Here is a 19,789-nt window from a genome sequence, read left to right on the forward strand (position 1 = left end):
GATCCTGCCTGGGAACTGAGGTCAGGATGCCATGCCAACAAAACGAGTCCACGATTCACTTTTCCTCTTTACACTTCTCCCTGCATAAGAATGTTGTCTAAATTGAAAGTCTTAATAGAAGATAATTCACGTGAAAAATACAGACTCTTGAGAAGGAGCAGATAAAGTTCTCCAGTAACTTAAGTTTGCAATCTGTTGTGTTTCTTTTAGATTAATGTTGCATGCAAATGCTATTGTGTCTGATGAAGCTGTATTTGGCATTTATAAACAAAAGCAATGCCAAAGCAAAACAAAAAACAAAACAAAATAACCCCCATTCTCCAGAGCCATCCTATACCCTCACGTAAACTTGGATTGACTAATAACAGTTTTTGCTTAAAACACCCCAAAGATTGCAATAGCATTATGGGTCAGGATTGAAATGCAGTCAGAGGTTTCCCTAATGATATTTTAACTTTTACCTGTAAATTAAACCTACTCACTGTGTGATATTTTTTGGCATTAAACCCAACTAAACCCACTGTTACTTAACTTTCTGCTCTTTTAATATATAAGCCCTTTTACAGTTTACCACCACTAGTTTGTTCTGATTTGTTACAGAATATATTTTAATTCATATGGGCATTGGTATTAAATAGTGACTAATCACTGACCTGTGTGTTGCAATTTACATATGCTACTTTTATAAATAGCACCTATAACAGGATTCTATTCAATTTTTTTTTAATTATAAAAGCACCCTTATTGTTCTAGGGAATATAAGGAGCCAAAAATACAAATACAGTAATCCTCCAAATATTATACAATGTTCCTAACACTCTAGGGCAGAACCACTATATGAAAACTTTCCCGCTTCCTCCGTCCATAATACTCCCAGATCCTTCTTTATGCCTAGGGAAAATTATTAAAGACAGGTTAATCTTGCTTTTGCTTTTTCCCTAAACATTGCTGAGTATCCAAGACAGGCTGGAAGGAAGGGCTATGTTTTAGAAGTTGTGCTAGCTTGCTTCTTTATTCCAAAAATATAGAGCTGGACTACAGTTTAACCTCAAAGTTTACAAGGTAAACTACACCATTAGCCAGGACAAATGATGGGTTGTGATATGGAGGGAAGGAATCTCTAGGTGGTCAGCAGTAGCTCTTGTTGCTGCTACATTCCCCCTTTGTACCTGGTAGCATTTGTGGGGATAACTGAGGTCTAGTCTACACTACTGCGGTAAGTCAACCTGAAGTTACGCTACCGCAGCTATGTGAATAATGTTAACAGTAAGTCAACTTACTGCGGTGTCTACACCACGCTGTGTCAATGGGAGATGCTATCCCACCAATTTACCTTACTCTTCTCAGGGAGCTGGAGTACCAGAATCGACGGGAGAGCGCTCTGACATCGACTTAGTGGGTCTTCCCCAGACCTGCTAAATTGACACCCGCTGCATCAATCGCAGCACTGCTGATTTACCAGTAAGTATAGACACGGCCTGATGAATCTACAGGGCTCCATAGAGATCCATCAGCTATACCATCGCCCCTAACCCTGCTATTGACTTGGGTATTGGGAACCCCAGTGGGGCTGTGTTTGGACATGTGTGAGCTCCCCAGTCCTAACCCCTCTCCCACCATACCACAATTTTATTCTGAAGCAGGAATATGCTCTTTGATAGCTGAACAAATGGAACAAAACAAAAATAGATGGTTAAGGTCTGCATGGCTAAGCAAGAAGAGATTACTTATTGTAACTGGAGGTTCTTCGAGATGTGTGGCCCCTATCTGGATTCCAGACCTGGGTGCACATGCATGCCATGCGCCAAAACTGATCGTAATAGTGTCTGTTGACCCATACATGCATCGGCCACGTGATGCATCCGAGGTTTTAAGAGGCTGTGCGGGTCGGCGCTGCTCCAGGTCCCTCTTACCAGCAAGTGATAAAGTCCATAGCAGGATAATGGAGGGCAGGTATTGGAATCCAAATATGAACCACACATCTCAAAGAACCTCCAGTTACAGTAAGTAACCTCCTCTTCTTCGAGTGATGGTCCCCATATAGATTCCAGACATGGGAGAGTAGCGAGCAGAGCTCAGCATGGGGTATGGTTGCAAGGACATGCAAGAAGCCACAGTCTGTAGGACAGTGCAGCCTACTGCTACATTTGCCACTGCCATGGAGGTGATGGCATAGTGAGCAGAAAAGGTGTGGACAGAGGACCACGTGGCCACCCTACAAATGTCCTGCCATGGTATGTCTGCAAGGGAGGCCGATGTGGCAGCATGCAACCACATGGAGTGGGCCGTGACTCCAGAGGGTGGGGGGAAATGAGAGTGCGTAGCTTTCCTTAATACAACAGAAGATCCATTTAGAGAGACTGCATGGCTCTTTCAGCGCTCTGTTGAGGAAGAGCTGGGGTGAGGCACAGAAGGCGCAGGTGCATTGGAGATAAAAGGCCAGCGCCAGATGGACATTGAAAGAGTGCAACAGGCAGGCCCTGGGGGATGCATGTGGCTTAGGGTAAAAGATTGGGAGGTATATGCACTGGTTGGGGTGGAATGGGGAGGCCACCATGGGGAGAAATTTTGGGGGGGCAGGCACAGGGAGACCTTGTCTTTGTGGTAGACAGTAAAGGACAGGACGGCCGTCATGGCCACCAGCTCGTTAACCCATCTCGCCCAGGTGATGGCCACCAAGCTTACCACCTTCATGGAGAGATGGGCAAGAGAGCAGGCTGCAAAGGGTTTGAAGGGTGGTTTAGTGAGGGCGGAGAAGAGGAGATTCAGGTCCCAAGAGGAGATAGGCTTCCACATGGATGGGAAGGCGTTGAGGAGGCCATGAAGAAAGTGGGCGGTAATCATGTAAGTGAAGACAGACAACCCATCCACAGCAGGGAGGAAGTCACTGAGTGCTGCCAGGTGGACGTGGATGGAGGAGCAGGTGAGGCGCAACTGTCGAAGGTGGAGGATGTAGTCCAGGAGGATGGGAATGGAGACTGAGTCCAGAGGGTAGCAGTGATGGTGTACATAGGTAATGAAGGATAGCCATTTAGGTTGGTAGCAGGCTCTAGTAGATGGCCATCTGCTGTGAGTGAGGATGTTATGCATGGGGACAGAGCATGCCCTGTCTATAAGTGAACCCCATTCAAATACCTAGGCCGTGAGGTGGAGTGGGCCTGGGTTGGGTGCCACAGACAGCCATGAGCCTGTGTGAGGAGATCTGGGAGGGTGGGAAGACCAACGGGGGGGCAAGCGGAGAGCTGAAGGAGATCGGTGAACCAATACTGGCGAGGCCAGGAGGGAGCTATGAGAATGACTGTTGCGTGATCCTGCTGTATCTTGCGCAGGACTTGCGGGAGCAAGGGAATGGGTGGGAAGGCATAGCAATGTTTGGTGGTCCAGGGAAGGAGAAAGACATCGCCCTGTGAGCCTGGCCCGAGGGCTCCTGTGGAGCAGAAGAGGGGAAGTTTGTGGTTCTTGGCCCTTGTGAAGAGATCCCAGTGTGGTGTGCCTGTGATGGGATCCCCGGGGTACAATCTGCACCCCAAAACAGTACTATCTTGGCCTGGTCAGAAGCGTGACCAATGTAAGTTTATTACTTAGTCCACCCCCACACCCCTTGATGTGGAGAGGACACACACTAGCCTTTGTAAATTGAGCTGAGATTTCCCAAGCAAGTCAACCGAAACACATTGTTTTAGGTAAAATATAAAAATAGATTTATTAACTACAAACAGAAAGATAGCTTTTAAGTGATTATAAGGGGTAGGCACAAAAGGTCAGAGATAGTTACCAAAGAAAATAAAAGGTAAGCACACAGTATAAATCTTAAACCTTGTTAGACTAGGCAGTATTTGGATCAAACAGTTTTGATGTTGCAGGTAGGTTACAGTTCTTAATACACAGGCTTCTCCTTTAAGCCTGGGACTAGTCTCCTCAGTTCAAGTTGTTGTCTTCCCAGCATTCTTGTTTCTTTCAGAGTAGGTGGGGGAGGAGAAAGGTAAGAGCATGATGCTGTTTGATATCTGCAGTCCCTGGAAAGAAACTTACCCAGACATGTCCTGGTGGGCTCTGCTGAGTCACAGAGTTGAGAATTCCCCATTGTGTGGTACTTCTCTTAGAACTGTAAATCCCTTGTTTACAACTCCCCTGCTGATTAATAATCACTGAACACTCTCCTGGGAGTGAATCACCACCCTTCTCATCACTGAGGAACTAGCAGCAGAGATTCTCAAACTTAGTGAAATACGTTGTAACAACCATACAGCAAAATCTTAACTTCATACACACGAACGATATATATATCTAGACAGAACAATGGGTTTCAGCAAATCATGAACTATCATGTGATATCTTACATGGTATGCTTTGTATGAAATATATCTATTATGACGGGTGAATATGGGGGTTCCAGAGTGCTGCTTCAAGGTACAGAGTGTCCCTTGGCGAAAGACTGAGTGAAGTGTGAGGTCCTGGAACTTCCACTCAGGATTTGCATAAAAGGACCTGCTGAACGTGTAGAATGCTGGTGCCTGGGAGGTGCACGGTGTAGAGGGTGACCCATGCCTGAAGCACCAGTTCCAGAAGATGACTTCCATACAGAGGGAGGGGGACCAGACCCCACCCTGCTTATTGACATATACAACCGCTTTCAAGTTGTCAGAGAGCTGTTGAATGTGGCGGGATCTGATGGGGGCAGGAATGTCTGGCAAGCAAGGCAGGTGGCCTGCAGTTCCAGGATGTTGATATGCATCCGTACTTCCCTGGGCAACCAGAGGCCCTGGGCTGTGTGGCGCTCCAGGTGGGTGCCCCACCCCATGAGTGAGGCGTCCCTGGTGAAAGTGGTGTGGGACATAGGGGGAGTGAATGGAGTGCCAGCCAGGATCATGGATGGGTTCCACCAGCAGGGGAGGGAAGCCAGGATGGAGATGGAGATGAGGGCTGGCTTGTTCAGGTGCTCCAACTGGGTTGTAGACCGACTGGAGACAGGTGGAGGCAGTGCATATGCAGGCGGGCATACGGTGTGCCCAAGGTGCAGACTGCTATGTGGCCAAGGAGGGAGAGGCACTGCAGGATGTGAATATGCAGATGGCGGTGTAGGTGCGCGGTGAGCATGGTGAATTGATCTGATAGGAGAAAGGCTCGGGATGCAAGGGAGTCCAGGTGTGCCCCTATGAAGGTGAGATTGCGGGTAGGGACAAGAACCTACCTGTCGTTATTGATGCAGATCCCCAGGCTGGCAAGGAGGTCACAGAGGGTCTGGAATAGTGGCGAGGAGGCGGTCATGAGATGGTGTAATGAGGAGCCAGTCATCTAGGTAGGGGAATAGTGAGCGGTCTAGAGAGCGCACGTAGGCCACTACGACCACGAAGATGCAGGGAGCAGTGGCGGTCCCAAAGGGGAGGATGCAAAACTGGTAGTGGGAGTGTCCCACCATGAAGTGGAGGAAGTTGCGATGAGTGGGGTGGATGTCTATATGAAAATATGCATCCTTCATATCAAGGGCGGAGAACCAGCCTCCATGGGGGTGGGACAGGATTATGAGGGGGAGCATGATCATCCAAAAGTGGAATTTGCATATGAATTTGTTCAGCGACCAGACATCCAGAATGGGACAGTGGCCACCCCTTTTCTTTGCACAAGGAAATAAGGTTAGTAGAAGCCATGGCCATGGTAGTGCAGGACGCATTCTATGGCACCCTTCTAGGGGAGGGTGTCCGCTTCCTCTCGGAGATCGCACTGGGAAGGATCCCCAGGGCCACCATGGGGTGGGCGACAAGTAGAGGAACTCAATTGGTGAACAACATCCAGCACCCAGTGGTGATCTTGCTCCAAATGTGGCAAACAGGGCAAGACTTCGCCCCAAAACAATATGAGGTGCTGCAGAAGGGGTGGAGTGGCTTGGCTCTTGGGGGAAGAATCAAAAGGATTGCTGGGATGGACATTGGGGGAAGGTGGAGGTGGTGGCAGCGGCAGAGTAGCGAGGTCACTATGTGCACGGGCGCCAGCGATACGGATCTTGCAGGTGTTGAGGGTAGGGCTGGTAGGCAGTGTGAGGGCGAGGTCAGAAGGGCGACCACTGCTGCTGGCAAGTTGGGGCCAGGGTGTAGATTCTGAGCGACCGGAGGGCAGCACAGGAGTCCTTAAGAGAGTGGAGGGAACTTGTCTGTTTCATCAATGAAGTTTGTGGCTGTCAAAGGGGAGGTCTAGGGCGGTCTGGACCTCCTTGGGAAAGCTGGAGGATTGAAGCCAGGAATCCTGGTGGAGCACCATCCCAAATGCCAGCGCGTGTGACACAGTGTCAACCGCGGCTTGGAGGGCCACTTTGGCAACTAGCTTGACCTCATCCAGTAGGGCCTGAGAAGCCTGCTGTTGCACTGGCGGGAGAAAGGCCTGGAACTCCTCCAACTTGGATTAATGAGGAAGTCGTACTTCACCAGGATGGTCTGGTAGCTGCCAATGAATAACTGGAGGTCTGAAGAGGAGTAGATCTTGCACCCCAGAAGGTCAAATTTCTTCATCACCTGATCAGGAGGGGTGGCCTTGAGGTGTTGCTGTCAGGCTCACTCGGTCACCATGTGAAACACGAGCAAGTTGGGGGGTGGGTGGGTAAACAAGAAGTCCGTACCCTTAGATGGCATGAAGTAGTGGCACTCCGCCTGATTCAGGGTAGGGGCACAGAAAGCCAGGGTGTGCCAGACCACTTAAGCTGGGTGGAAGATGGCTTCACGGCTAGAGAGGGCATGCATTACAGCTATTCCCATTTATGTGATCAGGTTAACATGTGAAAAATATTCATGTTCTAATTTGAATCAGATAAATGGACATTTTAACCTTGGGTCTAGATACATGAAAGGCTATTTTTTAAAAAGTTCTCAAATTGTTACTGACCATGAGAAGATAATTTTTCAGGAAAATATAATTCTGCCTTATTTCCTTGGTTTTTGAAACTGAGATACTCTCGGTGCTGTCAATTTTGCACTCAGGAGCAATGTTAATTACAGAGTTAAGTGTTCAGAATGAATATGTGGATGTAGCCAAGAGTAGCACGTCATTGCTGACGTTTTCCAAATGTAAATTTGTAGATGGTTCTATGCTTATACAGAGGCTATAACTGAAAATGCCATGCAAACAAGCTTGTTATTTCTGTCTGCGATTACTACATAACTTACACTGAAAATACTGCAATATACAGGTGTTTTGTTAGATTTTGTTCTGACAATTCAAACAACACAGGTCTGCTTAATGGGGAAACAAGCTAACTCATGCTGTTATTTATACATAAAAAGAAAGTATCCCCACCTAAACATTGTAGAGAAAATACATTTCTAAACATGAATTCTTAGCCCTCTTGATATTAATATACACTATGCATTTATGGTCTGTGAACAGCAAGTTTAAGTGGATCAACTGCACGAAAGTGATCCTTTAGTTATCTTTAACTTGTGTTTATATCCTCAAGAGATCACTCTACTTCAAAAATTGTCCATTTTTAGCTCCTCTACTATCCAGTTATTTTTTTCAATAAAAAGAAATTGAAGAGGAAGTAAACAGGTCAGATTGAAAAAACAAACTTGCAAGTACTAGGTCATAGTTCAGGGAAAAGGTTTTATTTAGGGCTAACAACTAGATAATAAATAAAGGCATATACTCATGTAATAACAGATGTTTTCATGCACTTAACACATACAATAAAGCTGGCTTACATTGCTGTTTGGACAAATTGAGAAGAGGTATTTGGCAATACTATAAATCTGAACAATTTAAAGATTATAGAACAAATTCTTCCTGCTGTTGATTTTTTACATTTCCTTTATACAACTTTGAATAAATATTAATACATTTATTTTTCCTCATACTCTGTCTTCACTTTTAACATGCCAGATAGCTAAGCCATAGCAATATACAACCGCCTCGAAACGGCTTTTATAGTTTATATTAAGTAGTAAGAGCCTAAAAATTATTCCTAATTTTACCATTTTTGTAAAAGTTGTTTAGTTAGAGCCAAATTTTAGAAAAAATTGCAGAGAGTTTAAGCTCATTTAAACATTCAGTGCAAGGCCAGTCCAGACTGCAAATTATGATACTGTAACGTAAGCCAGTATAATTTAAATAACAAAACGTGCCCAAAAGATTCAAGAAGCAAACATGTTTTCTGAATGTTTTTACAGTTGAAAGATTAATTTGATACCTAACATGCAGATACTGCAGTATTAGACATTTTTCAAATCTTTATGAGATGGCAAATTTAGATGGTATAAGTAGGCTTTTTTAAGAACAGAACTCACAATACTACCACAATGACCAAAAATGACAAACTATTATAAAGAGAAATCAATCTGATTAAAAAAATTAAATATTTCAATTAACACTGAAAAGTGTTTGTAATCATTATTTACAATTTATCAATGATACCAGTGTACAGCTTCATACAGTCAAGTATACTGCTTTCAGCAAATGCCAATTCTTAATCCCCCAGTAAAGCATTAGATAGTAGTATAGTATATTTCTTCTAAACACATCAATTTAATGAAGGAGATCGATCTGTGGTCCAGAGTAATTCTATATATGGCCATTTGGTTTGCAAACAGCGCTTTATTGGAGTATCATCAGTCTGTAGCATTGGATCTTCAAAGCCCATAATAACTGCTGTGCCTTCTACATACATGACCTGTCAAAATAAAACCATCTACTTCAGTATATTTCCTGAAATTCCTTTACAGATAGACATAGAATGTTGTTTTCACAGTGTAGGAAGCCACTTGTCACAAAGCATGCTTTTCATAATAAAAGGAAAAACTCAAATCAAATTAAAAGTTTTATACAAGTAGTTCACATTTATTGAAATATGAGATCCAGAGTATCTAACTGGTAGGTGTTGATGCCTGAAACTTCTATTCAGGGCATAGATTATTCATGCAGTTTACATACTGACAGTAAAGGCCAAAGCAGAAAAATAAAATAGAGAACTTAAATGATGCAAAAAGTCTGAGGCAATAGGCCATTCACTGAACAAACTCAATTTGCTTTAGATAAGAAAAAGATGAAAAAGCACAACAGGCAAAACATGTACAAATCTTTCCTTATAGTATAGCATGAGTCTTACAAGAAAGTCAGAAATCATGTTTTGACCAAATTTTCAGATGAGTAGTAGTATAGTTTTGAAGAAGAATGCTTTCAGTGCACCAAAGTCTGCGTTTCTATATATGGAAACACTAAAGTTATAGCACTGACATTTGCTCATATAGGTAAATGTTACTATAAACTATCTGAATATTTTTAATTCAAATGCAACAGAAAAGAGGGAGGAGTGAATTAATATATACACAGGTGTCAATAGACAGAACAAATGAAAAGAAATAGACAAATACAATTGTGCACAAGAAAATAAGGGTTAATAATGAGGATGGACAAAATCTTATATTCCTTATTTCATGTTTTCATGAATAAGCACACACAGAATATATTTATTTAACCACCCAATTAAGTGGCCCGATTTTCAGAGGTGACGAGCACCAAGAGCTTGCACTGAATTGGAGCGGCAGGTGCTCAGCACTTCTGAAAGACAGGTCACTGCTTTAGGTGCCCTTGGGTGACTTTATAATCCCAGTTATTCTGATTTCAACGAGCATTAAATAGTGATGGAATCAAAATGCATTTTCTGGAAGGGCCTCCTCACTGGTAGTTGTCTCTGTCTATTCATTCCTTGTAATCTCTACTCAGACTGATAGCAAAGGTGCTAATTAGAACTGGTTGAAAAATGTTTTTTCCTTTGAAGAATAATCTTTGATTTGACAGAAATTTGAATATCTTTTTTTGGCCAGAACCAGAAATTTTGATTTTGAAATGCCACTGTGGTGATTTATGGGAGTTTAAGTTAATCTGTCTCATAACCCCATTCTCCTCTCTGGGTCTGACTACATCTCCCATGATGCATTGCCTCCTCTCTGGAAGAGTGTGACTGGTGTACCACAGTAAATATGGTTTGACCAGAGAGCATGGTATATAGAAGAGAAGTGGAGTATGAGGTAGCATTTCCAAACTGAAATATTTCTGGTTTTCGGAACGGGAAAAAAAAAATCAAATTTCTGTGGAAAGCAGAGAATTTTTGCAAAACAAGTTTCTACTGAAAAATTTTGACCTGGCCAACTGTTCAGTGTCAAAAGTGGTGACAGTTCTGCAATTTGGACACAAGGAATGGCACTGACATCAACTCATTTCACATAAGACAGTGAACTGCTATCACATGGTCATGATTATTGGTTTCTCCTAAGCAGGTTCCAATTCATTTTCTCTCAGATCATCATACCTTTTCATTATAATTAGACTGCTTCAATCCATTGTAGTGATATACAGTGAATGACTCTGGAACCCTGGAGTCCTGGTATAAACAAGACAGTTCATTTTATATCATAAAATCAGCTTACCATGCACCCTTTTTCTCTTTACAATTACTTTGCTTGATGGGAAAGGGGCAAGTAGGTCAGAAAAAAAAGGTGAGTCAAGATACAGAAGATTTTCCAGGCCCCTCATAGGAGAAAAATACAACACCCAGTGAATCAGTTCCACTACCTGTTAATAGATGAACATTTTGGGTTGCCTAAAGAGACTAATGATTCAGTGCCCAACTGGATATCTTGAAGTGGAATGATAAAAAAGTTGAGCATATACACTCTGAAAATTGGGCCTCCGAAGTGATTCATGTTCAACACCCAAAAATACTAGCCACTTAAAACTGTTAAGTCTGATCCAGTTAGAATGCTTAAGTACTCAGTGAAAGGTTTAATAAATTCTTTCCAAGAAAGAATTCCTTCTTCACTTACCAAAAAGTGCAGAAGAATCATGTCTGGAGTTAAAAAGAGTGATATTTAAATTTAATAAAACAACTAATTCCACTTTGTCAGTGGTATATTGCTTCCAGACTTGTCAATAATTGCAACACATCAGTTTTTGTATGAAATAAAATTTAATTAAAAAAAACTTTCTAGTGGTTCCACAGCTCTGGATCTTTCAATCCTAAGAAAATGAAAGCTGCAGCCTACACTCTTCCTCCAGACATTGAATCATCTCTTAATGTATTCAGTCCTTACCATCTTGGCAGCAAAGCTCTAGAAGTGCTTTTGAATCATTGTTGTGTTAGTGTTTCACATTGCAGTATTGTTCTGTTACGGTACATTTTTCTGATCTATATTACATCTTTAAAAGGTGCATTGCCAAGTATACTTTTAAAATAGTAGTGGGTGTTTCACTTTTCCTTAGTAACACTTATTATCTTTAAAATAAATTTTCCATTTTTTTTTAAACAAATGCTGATTTTCCTGTATTTCAAACATGGCTGAAATTAATAAGGCTATTTTGTTTACTAACTATAGCTTCAAGTCACATAGTGAGATGTGTAAAGATTTGTTTGGGCCCTAGCATCGATTAGGTCAGCAAAATCGTGGAATAATATTTATTAGCTAACTGCTGCAACAAAGGCTGCAAGACTGGTACATAACATTGTGGTCATTTCATTCTCACAAAAGATGAAAATAAAACTGATTTCCAATTCCCAGGCAAGAGAAACGGCATTTTAGATCTAAAATACTTGATGACAATTTCTCCTTATCTGACTTTGTCCTCTTATCTGTAGAGACCTGCAAATCCGTGGGTATCTGCTTTATATCTGTGGACAATTTCTGCAGATAGCAGCGTGGACAGGGATACAAATTTTGTATCCGCGCAGGGCTCTGATGGTAAGAACCGGGCGGGTAGCTGTGAGGAACCACAGCACGGATCCTCCATCTGCCTTGGGCAGGGGTCCTGGGGAGCATGGACACTGGGTGGGGGGCCTGCTTGCTTCTTACCGTGGTCGGGTGGGCGGCTCCACGCTGACCCCCCGGCCAGAGCTGGGTCCAGGAGAGCTGCATTGGCAGCTGTTGGGAGCCTGGGTCTCTCCACCTGCAGGGGGCTGCTCAGGACCTCTACCCAGGGCAGGTGGAGGGTCCACCAGGGCTCCCCACAGCTGCCAGCATGACTCTCTCCGACCTGGTTCCGGCTGGGGAGAGGAGCAGCTCTGAGCCGCAGCCCAGCCATGCCACGATAACAGTCAGGCAGGCAGCTATGGGGAGCTGTGGTGGACCCTCCACCTGCCCTGGGCAGAGGGCTCGAGCAGCTCCAGGGCATCTCCACAGCTCTCCCCCCTCCCAGGCCTGTGTGGAACCAAGCTGGGGAGCTGCAGCGGACCCACCACCTGCCCGTGCGGGAGGGAAGGGAGGCTGAGAACAGCCCCTGGCTGTGTCCCCGCCCCCCAGACTCCCTGCCCGGCCGAGGGCAGGTGGAGGATCTGCGACTTCGCCTGGGCTCCCCACGGCAGTCCCCGACTGGGCTCAGGCATGGGGGATGCCTTGGAGCCTCAGCCTGGCGGATATCCACAGATAATTTTTGTGGATAGCGGATTGGATGCATCTGCACAAGGCTCTACTTATCTGACATTTGGCAGCTTCAGTGGCGAGTGCTTTTTGGTGTGAAAGCTACAAATTAGAATACTTTTTCACTTAAACATTTTGGAATGCTAATCATGTGGGACAGTTATATTGAACTGAACAGTGCAAAGAGTTACCTGCTGACCCGAAGTATCAAAAAAATGCAACATTTATTAGCCTAAATACTTTTGCAAAAAAGCACATTAGAGGTATGAATGTTTAATGCATCACTGAAGAATCCTATCTAGTGAAATACAAAATGTTCTATGGCATAAGTAGTAGAAAAAAACATCTACGTTACCTGCTCAGGGAAAAATTCTTGCAGAAAGGGACCCAGTAATATGATTCCTAGTCCTTCTGGGTCTAATTTGGTCTTCATGAGATTTACACTAAAACAAGAACATTGGATACAAAAATATGAGTTGCACATTTTTATTCTTGCATGACTATGTTATGTGGTACTACAACATTCTGACTGCCAAATATATTGAGGTTTTTTGATTTAGACTCTTAAATGACAAATGCACCAGAACGGCACCAGATTTGAGAAAATGCAGTTATTTTTAAACTAAAGTAATCTGTTATTCAAAATTGAAGTAGTTATAATTTTGAAAGATTGCCTTATTAGGTAAAGTCAGTTGAAAGTCAGGCAGACTAAAACCTACACTTTAGCCCAGAAGACATTTTACTGTATTCTGCAAGCATTCCTCATCTTAAACACACAAACCAGTCATCCTTTGAAGACCTCTGACCAAACAACCTGTTTTTAAATAGGGATTTGAAAAGCCACCAATGAATACATTTCAGAGATTTTTAAAATTAAGTTGATAAGAATAAATTTAATTGAACTAAGGTCCCATGTTTATCATAGTATATTTACATAGTGCCTTTCATATTAAAGTAGCCCAAACCACTTAACATTTATTTTGATATTATACATACAAAAACAGAGAAAATGAGAATATACATGGAGTAGTATAAAAGCTTTATTGGCAGTAATGTGGGATTTTTGCAAGCCGTTCTAAATGAGTGTTGATAAAACATTTACATTTCTATTTATGCAATATATTTTACAGACACTATTTAGCAGAGCTTTAAAAAGTATTCATATTTTTTATAGCTCTCAGTCTAGTTCTAAAAGTTTACCAGGATAGGCTTCTGAATGAGAAATTTTAGAATTCACACAGTATCTAAACTAGCTCTCCTGTAAATCAAGCAGAATTTTAACATCAATTTTAAACTGGTCACTGGTCCATGACAGAATATTTACCATTCTGCTAGCAAACCACACCTTTGGTGTGTTTAACATTTTAATTATTTTTTTTCAAAGTAGTCTGAAAACTGCTCAGTTTTGGAATGTTAGAACAGGTTCTAGGCATGATGGATTAGTGGACAGAATGCACATGAGGCATATTTAGGGCTTGTTTACATGGAGCAGCAACATGCAGTGTGAGGGTGTGATTTCTAACGCGCAGTAACATATTGTGCATTAAACTGGTCCATGTAGAGCCCGCTGGTGCACACTACTGTTTCCACAGCTCACTTTAACATAGTACTGTTTCAGACAGAGCTATGGTAAAATGCAGCAGGGTACATGGATCAATCAACACGCAACACATTAGTACCTGTAAGGTGCATTATTTCACTTTGTAGATAAGCCCACAAGTGTATACCACGTTTCAAATGCTCTTCAATTAACCTAATGAATATAGAGAAACCCCTTTACTAACTGAAATACATCTCTAGAAAATAATACAGCAACTGTTTAAAAACCTCTCAGCCACACTAAGTTTGAAGCCTAATTTTAAGCAGTCATGGGATAAAAGATAGTCCTCCCATGGATCAGTAACTGGTTAAAAGATAGGAAACAAAGCATAAGCATAAATGGTCAGTTTTCAGAACAGAGAAAGGTAAATAGCAGTATCTCCCAAGGATCAGTACTGGGATCTGTGCTGTTCAACATATTCATAAATGATCTGCAAAAAGGGATAAACAGTGAGGTGGCAAAGGTTGCAAATGATACAAAATTACTCAAGATAATTAAGTCCAAAGCTGACTGTGAAGAGTTACAGAGGGATCTCACAAAACTGGGTGACTGGGCAACAAAATGGCAGCTGAAATTTAGTGTTGATAAATGCAAAACAATGCACATTGGAAAGCATAATCCCAACTGTATATACAAAATGTTGAGGTCTAAATTAGCTGTTATCACTCAAGAAAGATCTTGGAGTCATTGTGGATAGTTCTCTGAAAACATCTGCTCAATGTGCGGAAGAAGTCAAATAAGCTCTGAGAATGTTAGGAACCGGATATATAAAAAAATATATAAATATCGTAATGCCAGTATATAAATCCATGGTGTGCCCACACTTTGAATATTGTGGGCAGGTCTGGTCACCCCATTTCAAATGAGATTTTAGATACGGAAAAAGGTACAGAGAAGGGCAACAAAAATATTTAGGGGTATGGAACAGCTTCCATATGAGGAGAGATTATAAAGACTGGGACTATTCAGAAGAGAGACTACTGAAAGGGGATATTATAGCGGTCTATAAATTCATGAATGCTATGGACAATGTGAATGTGTTATTTACCCCTTCACCTAACACAAGATCTAGGAGTCACCCAAAAAAATTAATAGGCAGCAGGTTTAAAACAAACAAAAGAAAGTACTTCTTCACATAATGCAGTCAACCGGAGGAACTTATTACCAGGGGATGTTGTGAAGAACAAAACTGTAACAGGATTAAAATAATAATTAGTTAAGATGGTCAGGGATGCAACCCCATGCTCTTGGTGTCCCTATGCCTCTGACTACCAGATGCTGGGACTGGATGACAGGGAATGGATCACTTGATAATTGCCCTGTTCTGTTCATTCCTTTTGAAGCATCTGGCATTAGCCACTGTCAGAAGACAGGATACTGGGCTACATAGACCATTGGTCTGATTCCAGACTGGCCGTTCTTATGTAGAAAGTAAACATTAACCAACTGAAAATATAGATGGAAGTTAGGGAAAATGTAACCATCAAATTCTAAACAGGGCTAAACAACTAAATTCTAAACAGGGTTAATCTTCTAAAGAGTATCATAGGATCTTTAGTAATCACAAATTAGCAGAATCTCATTTCATCTCTAATTAAAGATGCCACCTTCAGCAATAGTGCCCTCAATGCCATGTTGCAGGAATTCGTTCAGAACTGAAATAGAATAATTCCATCTACTGAGTCACCAGCATAACTATCCGACCAAAAATGGTTTTCCTTGCACACCTCCCAAATACTGAGCAGGTCTGAGGATGGTTAGGTTTTGAGATCTGAAGAGATCTCAGCCTGATGTAGAAGCTTATAGGAAACTATATATATATATATATATATTTCCTATAAGCTTCTACATTTTATTTTATACATAATTTAGATGTTATTTGCTTTGAAGAACACCACATTTCCAACCACCACGTTTGATTTTTATCTTAAAGAAAACAGCATGACAACATACAAGGCATTAAGAATCCAAATACTCTTTACGTTATTTAAGTTTGTTCCATATTTCATGGATTGGAGACCCTAAACACAAAGACTTAGATGTCCGCTGAAAAATGTGGTGAACCTACATAGGTCAGAACCTACTCTATAATACTATTGCTTTAACAGAGAAAATATTGCAGACTATGGATACAGAGAAATTCCACAGCTCGATGTGCAGCAAGGAATCTTTTTAATAAAGTATGCCTTTCTTGTGAAAGATTCTTGACCATTCAACACCTGATGTTCCATGTGCAATAAGAGGTCATGATTATGCCACAAATATCTAAAACCCAAGCAGCCATTTCTGAAAGAGCTGGATTTGGAAGGAGGATTTTTCCCTTTTCCAAAGCAGATTTTTTAGAGGCAGTAGAACAAAAGCAGCCTTTCCAAGCCTCCCAAATCAGGCTCTTTCCCTAGAATTTGCAAAATTCTGTTCTCCTCTGGAAGGGAAAATATGTTTCACATAGAGCTAAGTACAACTACATAAAATGCAACTGTACAGAAACACAATCAATCTGAAATGCACTTTGAACTTTGAGCTCTAGGATGGTATTAAATCTTCCTGTAACATGGTGGTCTGCTGTTGAGAGACCTTGTTTTTTCTAGCACACAGATTCACCTTGCAGTATTGGGTTGTCATAGGCAAATACATGCACTTACAGAAACGTGGGTCACAAATAGCCAATAACTGGGAGCTACGAAAGACTCTTCTTTCTAAATCAAAAATAATTTTTGAATCTTATCTTTAGGCCCGTTTTCTTTCATTTACAATTGACTCAATATTTTGAGACATTGTCCGTAGGACACTACACAGAATTAGATGTACAGGTCTGTCACATCTTACGTGCATTTAACATGCGCGATTTCAACTTTACGCAGTCGGCAAAAACAAAAACAAAAACAAAACAAAAAAAGAGAAAAACCAACAGTTTTAATACTATACCTGTAGTGTGAGCGATTTCGCCCGCCATTGAACTCAATGGGATTTTGGCTATACGCGGTTTTCGCTTTACGCGCTAACCGCGGAACGGAACCCCCGCGTAAGAGGAGACAGACCTTTACTAACAATTCAAGATAAAACCAACACATAACTAATCTGTTAAATGAAAATTTAGCTACACAAATTATACTTACTATTCAGGATCTGATACAAGGTCCAAAGCCTTCATTACATCTTCTAGAAGGGTATCAGGTATAAATCCATTATCTACAAATGGGACAAATTTTCTCATTAGGGGAAAATAAACTGAAAACACTTCAAGATTATGGATTTTACCCAAAATACTGGTAATCAAACCCACATCTTAGAATTTGAGAGTGCACTGTAAAGTTACAAGATGATGTCTTAGAACTCATGATTTCCATACATATTTCACCAATTAAAAAACTGCAGGCCTACTGGTCTTAAAAATGCCATTTTTCTAAAACATTTGAAAATGTGAACCTTATTAAACTTAAAACAATTTTTTACTAATAGACATATCATGCCACCTTAAAATGGTGAGAGAATGTTTCTAAACTTGTTTCTAATTAAAATAAAATGTGAATATCAGGCAACTTCTGATTTCTAAAATGAAACTAAGGAATCTTTCAGTTCTTGTCATACCACTCAGAACACGATGGATCAGGTATGAAAGTCTTACATTTTTCGAAAATGTAAGCTTAGGGAAAGTGGTGGGTCACATACAAAGAAACACACAAAGTCCCCAGTGTTGAAAAGTTTACAGTAAGAACTCTACTTCCTACTATTGCTATATTTGACTTCCTCATGCTCTGTAGTTTTCAAGAGGCTTGTCCATTTTATTACTAGGTTGATAAACAGCAACACTTTGTGATTTGTCGGTTAATCAGGAGGTAGCACACTTCCCTATGGGTATGTCCGTCTACACAAGAGCTGGAAGATGTGAATTCCAGCCTGAGGAGACATATCTGTAACTAGCTCAGATTGTGCTAGCTCATTAAAAATAGCAGTGTAGCCATGGCAGTGCAAGCAACGGGAGGGGCTAGCTGTGCCAAGTACATACCTATGGTCTTGGATGAGATCATACAAAGGGCAGCCATGTATGATTTATAGCACTCTAGCTCACTAAATCAGAGATAGTGCAGGTATGTCTCCCAAGCTGGAATTTACACCTTCCAGCAGTAGTGTACACATACCCTGTGAATCAGTATTAAGCCTCATCATGAACTGTGTGCCTTACAATGCAGGGGACTGTACTACTGGAGGTGCAATGTTTTGCATGTATTGTAAAACTGTTGCCCTATTTTTCCAGAAAGTTAATATAAAGATTTCAACCCAAAACTTAAAAAAAAAAAAAGGCAGCCTTACCTTCTGGGTCATACGTTTGAAAAACTCTTCTGGCTTGTTCTGAAGGAGCTTCAGGGGCAACAAGGGCCAAATCCTAAACAAGAAAGTTCCACAAGATTCATTATTTCAGACCAATACATATTGTTTCACTATGAAAATACATGACCATACTGAAAAATTTCAAACCTTAAATTAATGAAGAAACGAAGTATAATCGCAGAGGTAAGCATTAGCTTCAAGTTAATTCCACACAATGGTGGTGTTCAAAAAGCTTGCGTTAAGAATGCATTACGGTTTATTTAGATGGCTTTCCAGCCAACTATCCTGGTATGGATATAGCTTGTCATGCAGATGTCATGGCATAGAAATAGCTGATTCCAAGAGCAAAAAGTGTTATAATTGGGATGCTTATATTGGCAACTAAATCCTTTTGAATCTAAAAAGGTATACACCTTTAAATCAAAGTTAAACACTCTTAAAAAATTTATTTTAAAGACAAGAATAATTAAAGACATGGAAAAAAAACAGAAAAGTCAATAAAATGCAGATGGGTATACCAGAGATAGATCATGCCAAACTAGCCCAATAACTTTCTTTGAAAAAATAACTGAGTTCTTTAGACAAAGGAAATGCAATGAATCTAATCTGGACTTCAGTAAGAAATTTGATATGGAGATTAGTTAAAATGGAAAAAAAAAAGGAAATTAATAAAATAATTGTTAGGTGGGTAAGGAACTGGCTAAAGGGAAGAAGACAATAGGTTATGCCAGTGGTGGGCAACCTGCGATCAGGGTAATCTGATTGAGGGCCACGAGACATTTTGCTGACATTGACTGTGCACAGGCATGGCCCCCCGCAGATACCAGTGGCTGCAGTTCGCCGTTACCAGCCAATGGGAGCTGCGGAAAGCGGCGGGCCACAGGTTGCCCACTATTGGGTTATGTTGAAAGAACTATCAGGCTGGAGAGAGGTTACTAGTGGAGCTCCTCAAGGACTGTTTTTGGAAACAATCTAAATTAATATTTGCCTTAGTGTACTAAGGAAATTTCCTGAGGACAAAGTTGGGAGTCATTGTCAATACAGAAAAGCATTGGAATATTATACAGGAAGAATTGTATGACTTTCAGAGATTCCAAGGCCAGAAGGGACCATTGTGATCATCTAGTCTGATCTCCTGTATAACACGCTATAGAGCGTTCCCAAAATAATTCCTATAGTAGATCTTTGAGAAAAACATCCAATCTTGATTTAAAAGTTGCCAGTGATGGAGAATCCATCATGACCCTTGGTAAATTGTTCCAATGATTATCTATCTTCATTTAAAAATTTACACCTTATTTCCTGTCTGAATTTGTCTAGCTTCATCTTCCAGCCATTAGAACATGTTATACCTTTCTTTGCTAGAGCCCATTATCAAATACTTGTTCCCCATGTAGGTACTTATAGACTAATCAAGTCTTTGTTAAGCTAAACTGAGTATCATGTTTTATAAATCCTTCCATCGTTT

At 41.2% G+C, this 19,789-nt stretch overlaps 1 protein-coding gene across 2 annotated transcripts in view; it reads right to left on the minus strand.

The window, feature by feature from the left end:
* Window positions 1–7,570: 7,570 nt before the first annotated feature.
* Window positions 7,571–19,789, minus strand: part of LOC135981294 (ubiquitin carboxyl-terminal hydrolase MINDY-3-like) — a 40,950-nt gene continuing 28,731 nt past the window's right edge. The window contains exons 3-7 of one of the 2 annotated variants that reach the window (XM_065583075.1): window positions 18,304–18,376; window positions 17,109–17,181; window positions 12,748–12,835; window positions 10,292–10,363; window positions 7,571–8,653 (exon numbers count right to left, since the gene is read on the minus strand). In XM_065583075.1, the coding sequence (XP_065439147.1) occupies window positions 8,504–8,653; window positions 10,292–10,363; window positions 12,748–12,835; window positions 17,109–17,181; window positions 18,304–18,376 (456 nt within the window). In that variant the 3' untranslated portion in view covers window positions 7,571–8,503. The remainder of the gene's footprint in view (window positions 8,654–10,291; window positions 10,364–12,747; window positions 12,836–17,108; window positions 17,182–18,303; window positions 18,377–19,789) is intronic. The other variant, XM_065583076.1, reaches the window with a different exon arrangement.

The sequence above is a fragment of the Chrysemys picta genome, chromosome 2 (genome assembly GCF_011386835.1).
Source record: "Chrysemys picta bellii isolate R12L10 chromosome 2, ASM1138683v2, whole genome shotgun sequence".
NCBI classification, from domain to species: Eukaryota; Metazoa; Chordata; order Testudines; family Emydidae; genus Chrysemys; species Chrysemys picta.